Raw genomic sequence first — 12663 nt, 5'->3', positions numbered from 1 at the left:
ACTCAGCGCTGTGTGCATGTCCTCGTCTTTCGGGCAGGTTTTTAAAATGAAATATTTGCACCGGCTAACCGATCAGAATAGACCAAGATTTCCCGCGCAAACTTTTGGCACAGCCATGTTGGAGCTAGGTGCGCTGCATACCTTGTATATTTATTTACTTATTCACAGAGTATTGAAGAAGGAAAAAATCGGAATTAGCGCAAGTGGACAACAAAAAATGCAGCCCAGAATGCAGCAGAAGGAATGCGGGAAAGGAAATTGGAGGAGAAACCTCGAAGGTTAGGTGCATGATGGGTGTGCAAGTGTTTCACCCACAGGGCGAAACACTTACTTTCGTTCTAAAACAAAAAGAAGTGAGGCGAAGATAGCAATGCAGAAAACTCATTGCGAAAGAATTGAAGTGATCCTGCGCAGCTGGTCTCGAAATGCTTATTCCCAAGCACGATTGTACGTGGACTGCAGAATCAATTCGAGCGCTACCGCCGTTCAGTGGCTGCGTGTGAAACTGATCAGACAATCGTCGTGAGATGCGGGTTGGCTCTTCTACAGGTAAGGTAGATGGTCTGCCGCGTTGGTGGCATTTGTGAGCCAAGCATAAAAGTGCCGTGCAACAGCGGATACGTACAGAAAGGTCAAGTTGTTGAACTAGAATTATCGTACACACGCAACGATATGTAACTGGCTCGCTTCATAAGCGCCCAAGATTCAGCAAAACAGCCTCGCCTGTGTACTCACGTACGTCCTTGTGACGAGGGCAACTGGAGTGTGAAAGACAGCGCGGCCTTCAATGAGAAAAACGGAAGGCGCCTGCTCGCTTTAATGCGGTGCGCCACACCCATGCACCGCCGTTCTTGTGCTTGCGCAAAAACGGCAGCGGAAACCAGCAGTGAGGAGGGGACTTGTCGGAAGGGTCTAGCCAACAGCCCGATGGAAGCAGCGTCACTTGCAGGGCCAAAAATGCTGCCGGGTGCAGATCAACTCAGATCGCACGCCTTTCTTCCCCGCTCGTACCCTCGACCATCCTTCTTCTCCCGCGTGGGACCCGGGCTACGCGGTGGGGCTATTTAGAGGGAGCCCGACCACCCTCTGGATTTCGGCTGCGATCCTTGCCACGATGAAGGACATCGCCCAGATCCGGATCCGACGAGATGTGAGAATAAACCCCTTTGTTCCTACGACCTGCCTCGAGCCTGTGCGTTCCCGGGCGCGCTATTCCATCCCCCTGTGGGCAATTCACCACAAACGATGCACCATAAACGGCAAGCACCTACCCTACGGGATCAAGAGTCCGGCGATAGGGCTCCCCCTTAATTAGCCCCACCGCGTAGCCCGGTTCCCACGCGGGAGAGGAAGGAAGGTCGAGAAGGTACGAGTGGGGAAGAAAGACGTGGGATTTGAGTGTCCCCAGAGCAGTCCTACAGCCCCTCCATCAAACGTCCGTATCAGGCTCCGCAAGTAGGAGCTCTTTGTTTGGGACCACTAGGGCATACAGCTACTATCACTAGGGTGCCTGAATGTCGGCTCGCCTCCGCTTTCAGGGTAGAGACACCCTCTGTACCACCCTGCACCACCGTTTCTCCCTCGCTACATGTTGGAACCCACGCGTCGGTCGCGTACTGCGCGCTATGCGTCTCGCGTGGTCTCGTTGTGGTTCTGTGGCACCTGTAATAATGCGATTGAACTAGAAATTGGCGGTAATGGTTGTTTCACTAGCGGCAGTAATGGTAATGCCACATCTGAGTGTGTTCTATGCGTGACGCAGTAGCTCCGACTGCACGGCAATCTAAATGTTATGATGGACTGCTGCTGTGGCGGTCCCACACACTGCGCGAGTCCACACGGGACGGAGAAGCACAGAGACACTGTTTGACTCATTTAGAACAAAAAGGAAAGTATTCAACAATTACTTGCTAACGAGTACATGATGCAGAGGCTGGGGTGCCCAAGCTTACATGCTGGTGAGTTGGCGCTGGGTCTTCCGGTCTCTGATTTGGCTGCACTTGATGTACCAGTTCAAGGAGTGCAGCACTTTCACCTTCGTTTTGTCAGTGCAGCGCGCGCCTGCTGCGCTCCCGTCTTCGTTTTGCAAACGTGCCAGCCTAGTGCAGCATGAGTTCTTGGCTGGCGTGCACTCTCGGAATTGGAAATGCAGCTGTTGTGCAGCAAAATAGCGACATCCACGTGTAGGTCGGAGAAGATTTGACAGTAGTTTAAATGAAATGATGACTGTGCAGCCCGGAAAGGATGAGGGGTGTAGCTTCATGGCGTCATAATTGTAAACCCAAGCGGTCAAGCCAAGGCCCATTAGCAGCATTTCAGCGCATATTCTTAGATACATGCAGCCACTCTTTCTGCATGCAAAACGACCATTTTCTGGGGCTGGTTTAACGTAACAATTATTGCGATTTGCTGCTTGAAAATTCTTCTTGGGGTTCGAGATTCTGGAAGCCGTTGATGTCGACAGCACGCAGCTGGCAGTAATCTGTCGGCGACGCTAAAGCTAGCAGACGACTAGACCTGCACTCGACCATTTGCTTTGAAAGCAGCCAGAGCCAAGCTGCATTTGAAATGATGCGCATTCTCGCGGCGCCGCCCCGAAACTTGACGCAACTGGTCAACCAGTGCAGCCAAATCGAAGAGACCTTTCCTCAGAAGGAATGGAGGGGCTGCGGAGTGAACCTTGTTGGCTCGGTCAGGCTTGTCTTCTCACGGCCGGTCTCGAAGGGAGTGCGCGCTTTTCTTCGTACGGCCTTCACAATGGGGTCTGTTTCCGCCTCCCGCCGAACCTAGGTGGTGTCGTCACTGCCCCACCGCTCCGCCGCTGCGACCGCCGTTCACACGGAAGGAGAACGCGCGCTCGCTCTCAGTTCGGCCCGCATCAGTGGTAACCATCAAGCCTTTATATTTTATCTCTTACGCTTTACTGAAAGACCGCGTAGTAAGCCACTTTGCCATGGGAGAAATCTGAGACAACGGATTTACATTTGTGCTCGCTCTCCTTTACCCCGACTGTGTATGGTCGAATGTATCCTTCGAGCACAGGCGTCAACACATTCTACCCATTATATTTGGTTGAAAAGCCAGGCTACCAGGCTGTAGTTCATGTTCCGGCAGGATTGAATGAGTGTATAGAATAATATGCGACGTGTAACACTTGTTATGCGAACGCTTGCGCTAAAAGCGACACAAGAAGACAACACAAGCACGACACAAGCGCAAACTAACTGTTTATTCGTTACGGAAAAAGCAGGCATGGTTGACACGGATGTGATGGTTACCCTTTTTAAACGCGCATTCGATGGCCTTGACTTCACTTATGAACTATACCTGAAAAAGCGATGATAAAACTCCTCGATCTACTAATATAGGCAACCCCTGTTCACACTTGCTGGTGGTATCACACAAAAAGTGAAAAAAGGATCATGAGATATGATTCCAGCCAGTCTAAGCTTGTCAGAAGGAATGTTGCCCACTCGAGCATGATGCAGAGCCTTACGAAGTCCTGCGATCACAAATTGACTGACAGCATCAGCATGTAAATCAGTCGGCTGATCGATAGTGATTTCCCAGACATGATCGCCTCATTGGCCGAAAAAGTGCTAAAATCCTTGACTAGGAAAGGAAATTCGAAAGAGCCGGGGAATAGAGAAGGATTGGTTGTCATACCGTATATGCATAAGGTATCGCACGGATTGAAGAAAGTGGCAAACACCAAGTGAAAGTCGTATTTAGCGCACCAAGAAACCTGATAAGCCTCTGAAAAACGATGAATGCGAAAGGAAAGCGTGACAAGCGCAAGGAAAGTGACATTGCCCATAGGGATAGGTTCATATCGTGCCAGAGAGACATTATTTATGAGATACCAATTATATGTAGAAAACAATACATTGGGCAATCGGAGAGATGTGTCAACACGAGGCTTCTAGAGCACAATAATGACTGCGAAAAAATTAACAACCCGGGGAATCTAGCGCACCATTGCAGAAGGCGTAAAAAATTGTCTATGGTTAAAGCTCTGATTAAACTTGGTAGGTAGCCAGAGCTACCAAAAGCCGCGGCCCGTTTCTGCGAAAGGAGCAGCGCCCCTTCTGTACCCTTGTTATTGTCCCCCTTGCACCCGCATAAGGTTCCGGTCACCGCTGAATGGGACGATTAGCTGCAGACAGGGCATAATTGAGGGGCTTTATTCATGATGTGTCCTCACCCCCGTCTGGAGACGCCAATTCGTATGTCTTCATGTGTTTTGTCGCCCTCTCCTGCGGGCTCCGCGCGACGACGCCGGTAGACGAGACGCTGATGCGACGCCGAACAAACGCTGCGGCTCGCCTCCCGCTACGCCGAACAGTATGTATATACACACTGCGACAGCCCCTATCCGTGGCGAGGCGAGCGGCGTCTGCTCCACGACGAGCAACGGCGGAGTGACGTCATGTCAGATGGCGCGCCGAGCGGCGACGCCCACCAGCTGCGGCGGTTCCTAGGCAATGCAACCACAATGGCAAGACGGGCGAGTTGGTGATACATACTTAAGGGAAAATGCAACCACGGCGAAAGTGTGACCGTGTTGAAGAGGCGATGCGGCTGGCGTAGAGTAGCTCTTGCTACAAAAGAAATGCGAACCACAATTGCACAGGACCACAATTGTAGGTAAGCAAAAAGAAAAGATTGAAATAGAAATATTTGAAGCGTTTGAATCCAAATGGCGGAAAATGAAACGTGTGTAAGCACTCGATCTATTGCACTTACGAGAAACTAAATTGATATGATAAGTGAAGATGCTGTGTCGTGATGATGGTCACACGTTTGATGACGTGAAGGTTGCCGTTCCTAAAAAACGTACCTTGCTTATATAAACGCATCTTCCGTAAAGAATGAACAGTTGTTAGTTTGCGCTTGTGTCGTGTGTGTGTTGTCTTCTAGTGTTGCTTTTAACGCATACGTTCGCATAATGATTAACCAACTGGCCCCGGTATTAGCTTTGCTGGTGTAAAACTCGAATGGCAAGTTTCAAACAGTAAATGATTCTGCATCGCAAATGTATATCTCCTGTAATTTCAAGCGCATGCAGCTGCTTTAATTTTGAACAACAGCGGTTCTAACAATTCATGGCGCTCCCTATGAACACACATCATGTCATTCGCGAAAGAAAAGGGTATAGATAGAGAGAGAGAGAGAGAAAACTTTTATTTCTTTCCAAGAGGTTCGCGGGGATGAAGACTTCCTGGTCGTCTTGCTTGGGTGCTGGCGACTTGAGTCTTCAAGCAAGAGTGGGCCCTCAGTCCAGGGCTCCACTGAGTTGTGCCGCTTCAGTTGCGTGCTTTACCAAGGCCCTCTGGACCTCAAGCTCGCTGCTGAAGAGACAGCTCTCCCATTGCTCCGCACTCGGTGTTTGTTGATTGTGGAATGCTATGTTTCTCTTGCATTCCCAGGTGATGTGATAGAGTGTGGGCGTACTGCCGCACCAGGGGCAGTCTGGTCTGAATTGCGTTGGTGATATCTTGTTGTATGTGTGTAGGTTAGGGAAGGTGTTCGTCTGTAGCCTACGCCATCCTACAGCCTCTTCCCTATTTAGTGCTTTGTGTGGTGATGGATATCTCTTTCTGATTCCCCTATATAGTTGTAGGGTCTCTGTGTAGCCCCCCTCGCATATGAGTAGCCGTGACTCCGAGACGATCGATAAGCCTGCTCGGTAAGTGAGCCCTCGAGCTAGACTGTCCGCCCTTTCGTTTCCTGCTACGCCTGCGTGGGCTGGCACCCAGATTATATGTTGTATGGGTATTCTTTCAGCTGAGGCTGCCGCCTCGCTGATTATTCTGAGGGCAGTGCCGCTGATAGTGCCCTTCGTATAGTTTCTGCATGTTTCTTTCGAGTCCGTTAGGATATTTAGGGAGCGACCTTTTCTGTAGCCTTCGGCTATCGCTAGCGCGACGGCAATTTCTTCGGCCTCTGCTATCCCTGACACCCCTACTGAAGCGCAGGTGATAGTTTCCCCTGTACCGTTGACCACCGCTACCGCGGCTGTGCGTTTCTCTGCTCTTGCGTACATAGAAGCGTCTGTGTATAGTGTGCTTTCGGATTGGCCTAGCCTTCTGTTTATCTGTTCGGCCCTGGCTCTCCGCCTTTCTTCGTGTAGGTTGGGATCCATATTTTTAGGTAAGGGTCCCACGTTGAAAGTTCTTCTGAGGTCGTCTGGAACTTCTGTGTATCTGTCAGCCAGACCACTTGCGTTCCGACCTAGCCTTTTTAGGAGCGCCCTTCCTGTGGGGGAGCCCCTGAGCCTCGTCAATTGCGCACCCATTTGAGCCTCTACTAGCTCGTCAAAGGTGTTGCTGACTCCGAGCTGGAGTAATTTTTCATTTGACGTGTTCCTGGGTAGGTGCAGAGCGATCTTGTAGGCCTTCCTTAGTATACAGTCGGCTTGCTCTCTTTCCGCTTTTGTTGTTGCGTGGTAGGGCAGCGAGTATGTGACCCTGCTGACGATTAGGCTGTTTACGAGTCGTAGGGTGTCGTCTTCCTTCATTCCGTATCTTCTTTGGGATACTCGGCTGATCATTCTTCCTACTTGTTCCGTGGCTTTCCTGAGCAGGGTGATGGTGTGGCTGCATTTGCGGCTACTCTGTAGCCACATGCCCAGAATGCGGATTATGTTTTTCTCCGGGATCGGTTGTCCCTCGAGGACGACGTCCAGTGGGGCTTGGGTAGGGTGTCTCCCTATTCTGATGAGCTCCGATTTTTCAGTCGAGCATTTCAGGCCCCTCTCCTTCACGTAGTCTTCTACGCAGGTGGCGGCTTCCTGTAGACCTAACCCTGGCCGCAGGAGCAGAGCACGTTGCACGCACGCGACGTCCACGATCTACTCTTCGAAAGGCATTTTGAAGTTTGGTGGCGTCTCACGACCACCCGTTCCACTTGATGACAACGAAAAAATTAAGTCACTTGTTGACAGTAGCTGCAAGCAGGAACTAACTGCCAGCAAAGCAAAATTACTCCGGAACTGTGTTGTGCTGTGCATCTGAGAGGCAATGACCACCAGCTTTGCATTATTCTCCTCCATTTCTGCAGCCTCGTGATCGCTTTCGATAAACCTCCAGAGAGCATGAACTTTCCTCACGTCATTCAGGAAATGAAGTAGCACCCCAGAAACAAGTTTTCTGCAACCTAACGGAGCTCCACTAATAAACCTCATAGCAATGCGCGCTATACCAGCTGGCTTAGATTACAATGTATGCCACTAAAATTTAAGTTTTGCGATGCTTACATGTTAATAAAAGTCCCTGAATTCAAGAGAAGAGAGGGCACTGGAGATTAAACTGCATAATCTGAGATCTTTTACAAAGATAATTAAACGAAATATATTAGGCAGCTTCAGGACACGCCGCAGACTGAATATACGTGGACAACAAAAAATGGCGCTTTTTATGGTACCGGAAGTCATTGATTGGACATGCAAAATTTCTGAAATCGCAATTCTCAGTACGCGTCTATATATGTGGCAGCATACGCAGCATTGCACTGGTTGCTTCTGTTACGTTGTGGTAACATTTTCAGAAGCGCTAAAACACCGAGGACGCAGAAGGGAACAGACAGGGACGAGCGCTACTTCCAACTGTTTATTTCGTAAAACCGCAAGTGCTTTAAACAGTTCTCGAACGATTTTATGACACGGCAGTAAACTACACGTGCGAGAATACACAGTATAGCTACCGAGACTAAAAGAACCAAGGAGATAAGTGCGCGATTACGTTGATACCCTGAGGAAGGCAAGTTCTTTTTTTGACAATGAAATGGACGGTGAGCTTACACAAGTGCTACCCAGTGATGCTATGTTCTGTGCTTCTATAATCTCTCGGGTTAGTTGATCACGACTACGTCCGATGATGTGGCACTGATTTAACAATGGAGCACAATTGCGGCACTTACTGCAGTGAATGGCTAGGTTGCTTCCGAAGGAATTTTTAACATTGTTGTTGTGCTGGCGTAGCCGGTCATTGAGACAACAGCCCGTTTGCCCAACATACTTTTTGCCACAAGATAGAGGGATGCAGTATACAACACAGTCTACACAGTCAACGTACGCTGTTTGGTGTTTGATACCACATAATTGTTTGACAGAAGAGTAGGGTTTCGTCAGCTTGCAAAGCTTGTTTAGCTTGTTAGGGGCCGTGAAAACAACTCGAACATCTGCTTTCTGCGCTACCTTTTTTAGGTTGTGTGAAACAGTGTGCACGTAAGGGAGCACAGCAACCTTTTTTCTCTCACTAGACTTATTTGCGATTTCGTCGCGACCGTTCAGGTTCCTAAGGACGCGTTCTGCTACCGAGATCTGAAGTGGAACCGGGTAACCAGCGGCGGATAACCGGTTCACTTGTTTATGAAAACTACGGGGCATGCAGTGGTGACAAGATTTCGTCAATGCATTCCTGAAACAAAGTGCAATCACTCCTCGCTTAACCAGCTTAGAGTGGGCGGAGCGGAAAGCTAAGAGGGGTTTATTGCCGCGAGGTTCGTAGCTCCAGCAAACGTGGTTGTCGGTGAGTGAGAAGTTTATATCGAGGAAGCGGATTTCCCCGCCAGATGGTAGTTCATGGGTTAGTTTTAGTGGGCTGAGATTATTCTGGAAGGCTACTAAAGTCTGGCTAGCTTCGTGTTGAAGGGATTTCTGGTCACAGTCAATAAAAACTAAAAAATCATCCACAAATCTAAACACCTTAAAAACCTTTGACCCCTCCAGGTACCGTTGGAGGGCTCTGTCATGGTAGCTTAAAAACAGATCGCTGAGCACCGGTGCTATACAGGAGCCTATACATACACCTTCCTTTTGTAGGAAGGGTTGGTTGTTCCAGGAAATAAAAGTATTTTTCAGGTAAAACTGCAAAAGTTCAAGAAAGCCACTACATGAAACCCCGGCATCATTTTGGAAGGGGACAACACCGAAGTGGTCGATGCTGTCTTGAACATATTCTAGTAAAGAAGCATGTGGCAGTGAGTAGTATAAGTCTTTAACATCGATTGAAAAAGCCTGAAGGCTCTTGTCGGGATGGGATGAAACAAAGTCTAATACTTCTTCTGAGTTCTTAACCACAAAGGGGTCGTCAATGCTTAGCAGATTTAGCTTTTCTTGAAGAAACAAGGCCACACACTTCTGCCAAGCCCCATTCTCTGAAATAATCACCCTTAAGGGCACGTCAATCTTATGCGTTTTAGCACTGAAAAAAACATCGAGGTGGTTCCGCGGACAATTCTGAATGCCCCTGGTTAGTTTATCTAGGCTGAGCCTGGTGCACAATTTTTTCGCTTCGGTTTTCCGCCTAGAGAGCGAGATCTCACCGTGGGAATTGAAGGTGGCGGAGATAGCCTCCAGCGCTTTCGCGTTGAAACTGTCGTGGGAGAAGACAGCAAAGCCGCCTTCCTTATCTGCCGGTATAACACACATGGACTGTTCCAACAAAAAATTTGCAACGCGTTTCAGGGGAAGTTTGGATGGATTCGGTCTGCTGTGGTTGAGGACGTCAATGCCGTCCAAGGTGCAACGGCTGGCCTCGTCGGAGTCTGGAGCTAACTTGGAAACCCGACTTACCATGGACAGAAGCTCATGACCTGACTTCTTCGTTTCGTAGGCGAACTTGGGGCCAAGGGCCAGGACGTTCTTGATGTCTTCTGGCAAAGCCAATCCCTCGGGGTTATGCAGGGTGCCCTTCACTTGTGCTCGGGCGGTGACCTGCAACCGTAGAATCTTCAGTTGCTGCTGCCAGATGGCCTCGGTAGCTCGAGAAGATAGGCGCCGGTATTCCCGTAGAAGGCGAGCAGATTTTGACGAATCCGTTGGGTCAAGCAGCTGCATGGCCAGGTGGCTTCTGTAAAGCCGAGCTTGTCGATGACATTCTGCCCGCAGGATCTTGCATATCCTTCCGGAGTGCCCAACAGAAGGAACAAAGCCTCCGAGCACGGTGATGACGTCCTGGGGAAGGATTTTTTCTCTGATGCAGAAGGCAAGCGAGCGTGCTCTGCATGTCACTGCGGCGATGAGGGACACTGTCACACTTGGGGAACACAAAACATTGAAGAAGGGGCCCGTTGAACTAGAAATGAAGTTCAGAAGGGTAGCGGATCGGGCTAGTTGGTTCAGATCTCGGTAGCAGAACGCGTCCTTAGGAACCTGAACGGTCGCGACGAAATCGCAAATAAGTCTAGTGAGAGAAAAAAGGTTGCTGTGCTCCCTTACGTGCACACTGTTTCACACAACCTAAAAAAGGTAGCGCAGAAAGCAGATGTTCGAGTTGTTTTCACGGCCCCTAACAAGCTAAACAAGCTTTGCAAGCTGACGAAACCCTACTCTTCTGTCAAACAATTATGTGGTATCAAACACCAAACAGCGTACGTTGACTGTGTAGACTGTGTTGTATACTGCATCCCTCTATCTTGTGGCAAAAAGTATGTTGGGCAAACGGGCTGTTGTCTCAATGACCGGCTACGCCAGCACAACAACAATGTTAAAAATTCCTTCGGAAGCAACCTAGCCATTCACTGCAGTAAGTGCCGCAATTGTGCTCCATTGTTAAATCAGTGCCACATCATCGGACGTAGTCGTGATCAACTAACCCGAGAGATTATAGAAGCACAGAACATAGCATCACTGGGTAGCACTTGTGTAAGCTCACCGTCCATTTCATTGTCAAAAAAAGAACTTGCCTTCCTCAGGGTATCAACGTAATCGCGCACTTATCTCCTTGGTTCTTTTAGTCTCGGTAGCTATACTGTGTATTCTCGCACGTGTAGTTTACTGCCGTGTCATAAAAGCGTTCGAGAACTGTTTAAAGCACTTGCGGTTTTACGAAATAAACAGTTGGAAGTAGCGCTCGTCCCTGTCTGTTCCCTTCTGCGTCCTCGGTGTTTTAGCGCTTCTGAAAATGTCAAATCTGCACCAACTAGCCCGATCCGCTACCCTTCTGTTGTGGTAACGTTATTAGGGCCAGAATGACGAAAAGAAAGCTTGCGTCCAACTCGCCAACTGTTTATTGGGCGAACTCGTGTCTCCAACAGAAAGCAGTTCGGCGGCGCAGCGATAAAACAAGTGCTCGGTTTACTGAGGTCAGAAGGACGGTCACTCTCCGCCTTGAAAATTTTAAAGTTGACAAGGAACTTGAAACAATACACGCCTAATGTGCTTCCGACCGTTTTGAACATGAAGAGAGACTTGCGCGTGGCTAGTCATTCCAGAGAAATCTGGTGGCCTCTCATTTGACAAACAAAGGCAGAAATGCCCCGTGCCATTGGCTTCGAGCAGAAAACAATGTAATACAATGCTTCTTGACACTTGCACGCACATTAGTAGTTAGTATTTTTTTTTAGCGATCGATACAGGCCTCTCGTTTAAGGAAGTTGTGACGTATATGAGGGTGAAAATAAGTACATTCAGGAAGTGCGAAAAGCGATATCGGGGTAATAAAGTACAATATCCCAGCAAACAATTTATTTGGCAGTTCAACGTTAGTGTACATGACTCTGACGTTCAACTCTACATGTATCGTCTGAAGTCACCAGCTACGGCGCTATCGAATTTACGGCTCACGCGTCGTAGAGAATTTTCTCCGCGATACAGTACATCTGTATGGGTCGAGCGCAAAACATTCGTTCTGTGAGTTTTCATTCACTTCCCCTCAGCATTAACTTGTCATTCAATCACGGACCATGAGACAAATGAGTGAAAGTGAGCAGAGTATTTCCTTCTGGATTTAAAACCGCAAATGCTCACCATAGTTCTTAGGAATGGGAGAGTGATTCCTCATTTTAAATGTTTTCATCGAGCAAAGTTTGTGATGAAGAATCTATGCAAATGTGGACTGTGTTGAAGATGTCCATCTTAAGACGGCTCACCAGCTACAAGGAAACTCAGATTTGAACTTTTTCTGTCGACAGATGGCAGCACTTAAAGGGGTAGAGACACCACATTCTTGTGTTGCACCTCTCGGTTGCAAATAACGCGTAGCGATTCTGTAAACATGGTACACGATGTAAGAAACACGAACAAGTATTATATAATTAATAATCGTACTATCTGCACCCACCAGTTTTTTTTTTTAAGGTGACTGAAGCATATTTTATTTATTTATTTATTTTACAGGTACTGCCAGCCTTATTATCAGGCCTTAGGCAGGAGTCGACAACACAAATCAACAAATTCAGAAACAGCAAAATCAGCAAACAAGATACAGGACGCTGAATGATAAATCAGAACAAAAACAAAAACACAAGATAGTATTTACAACATGAGTGTCATTTTGATGAGGGGGAGCCACATGTCACTCAGGACTTACGCGCAAGTGCGCAGAGGAATGAGGAAACCGTTGGGCAGTCAACTGTGTCGGCGGATAATGCATTCCAATCGCAAATAGTGCGCGGAAAATAGGAATTTTTAAATGCGTCCGTCCTGCACGAAAAATCCAGGACTTTTTTGGTGTGATATGAGCGCGTAGATCGGCGGTTAGCTGGCAGAATGTATGAACTTTTGTCTATTCCCAATTGGTTATGATAGAGTAAATAGAAAAATTTCATCCTATCCCGGTAACGTCTGAATGTGAGACTTTCCAGTTCTGCAGCTTCTAGAAGTAATGATGGGGACGTGCGCCAGCTGTATGAGTTAAAGATGAACCTAGCTGATTTTCT

General features: G+C 48.3%; 1 protein-coding gene across 1 annotated transcript in view; it reads right to left on the bottom strand.

Annotated features, from left to right (window-relative positions):
- LOC144133707 (L-lactate oxidase-like) overlaps positions 1 to 9841 on the bottom strand; it is a 173545-nt gene extending 163704 nt beyond the window's left edge. Inside the window, exons 1-3 of the mRNA XM_077666846.1 lie at positions 9578 to 9841; positions 1778 to 1824; positions 736 to 782 (exon numbers count right to left, since the gene is read on the bottom strand). Coding sequence (XP_077522972.1) covers positions 736 to 782; positions 1778 to 1824; positions 9578 to 9841 — 358 coding nt within the window. The remainder of the gene's footprint in view (positions 1 to 735; positions 783 to 1777; positions 1825 to 9577) is intronic.
- Positions 9842 to 12663: the final 2822 nt, after the last annotated feature.

Source organism: Amblyomma americanum, chromosome 5 (genome assembly GCF_052857255.1).
Source record: "Amblyomma americanum isolate KBUSLIRL-KWMA chromosome 5, ASM5285725v1, whole genome shotgun sequence".
Lineage (NCBI taxonomy): Eukaryota > Metazoa > Arthropoda > Arachnida > Ixodida > Ixodidae > Amblyomma > Amblyomma americanum.
The sequence above is the reverse complement of the archived record's forward strand: the minus strand, read 5'-3'. Positions and strand labels throughout refer to the sequence as shown.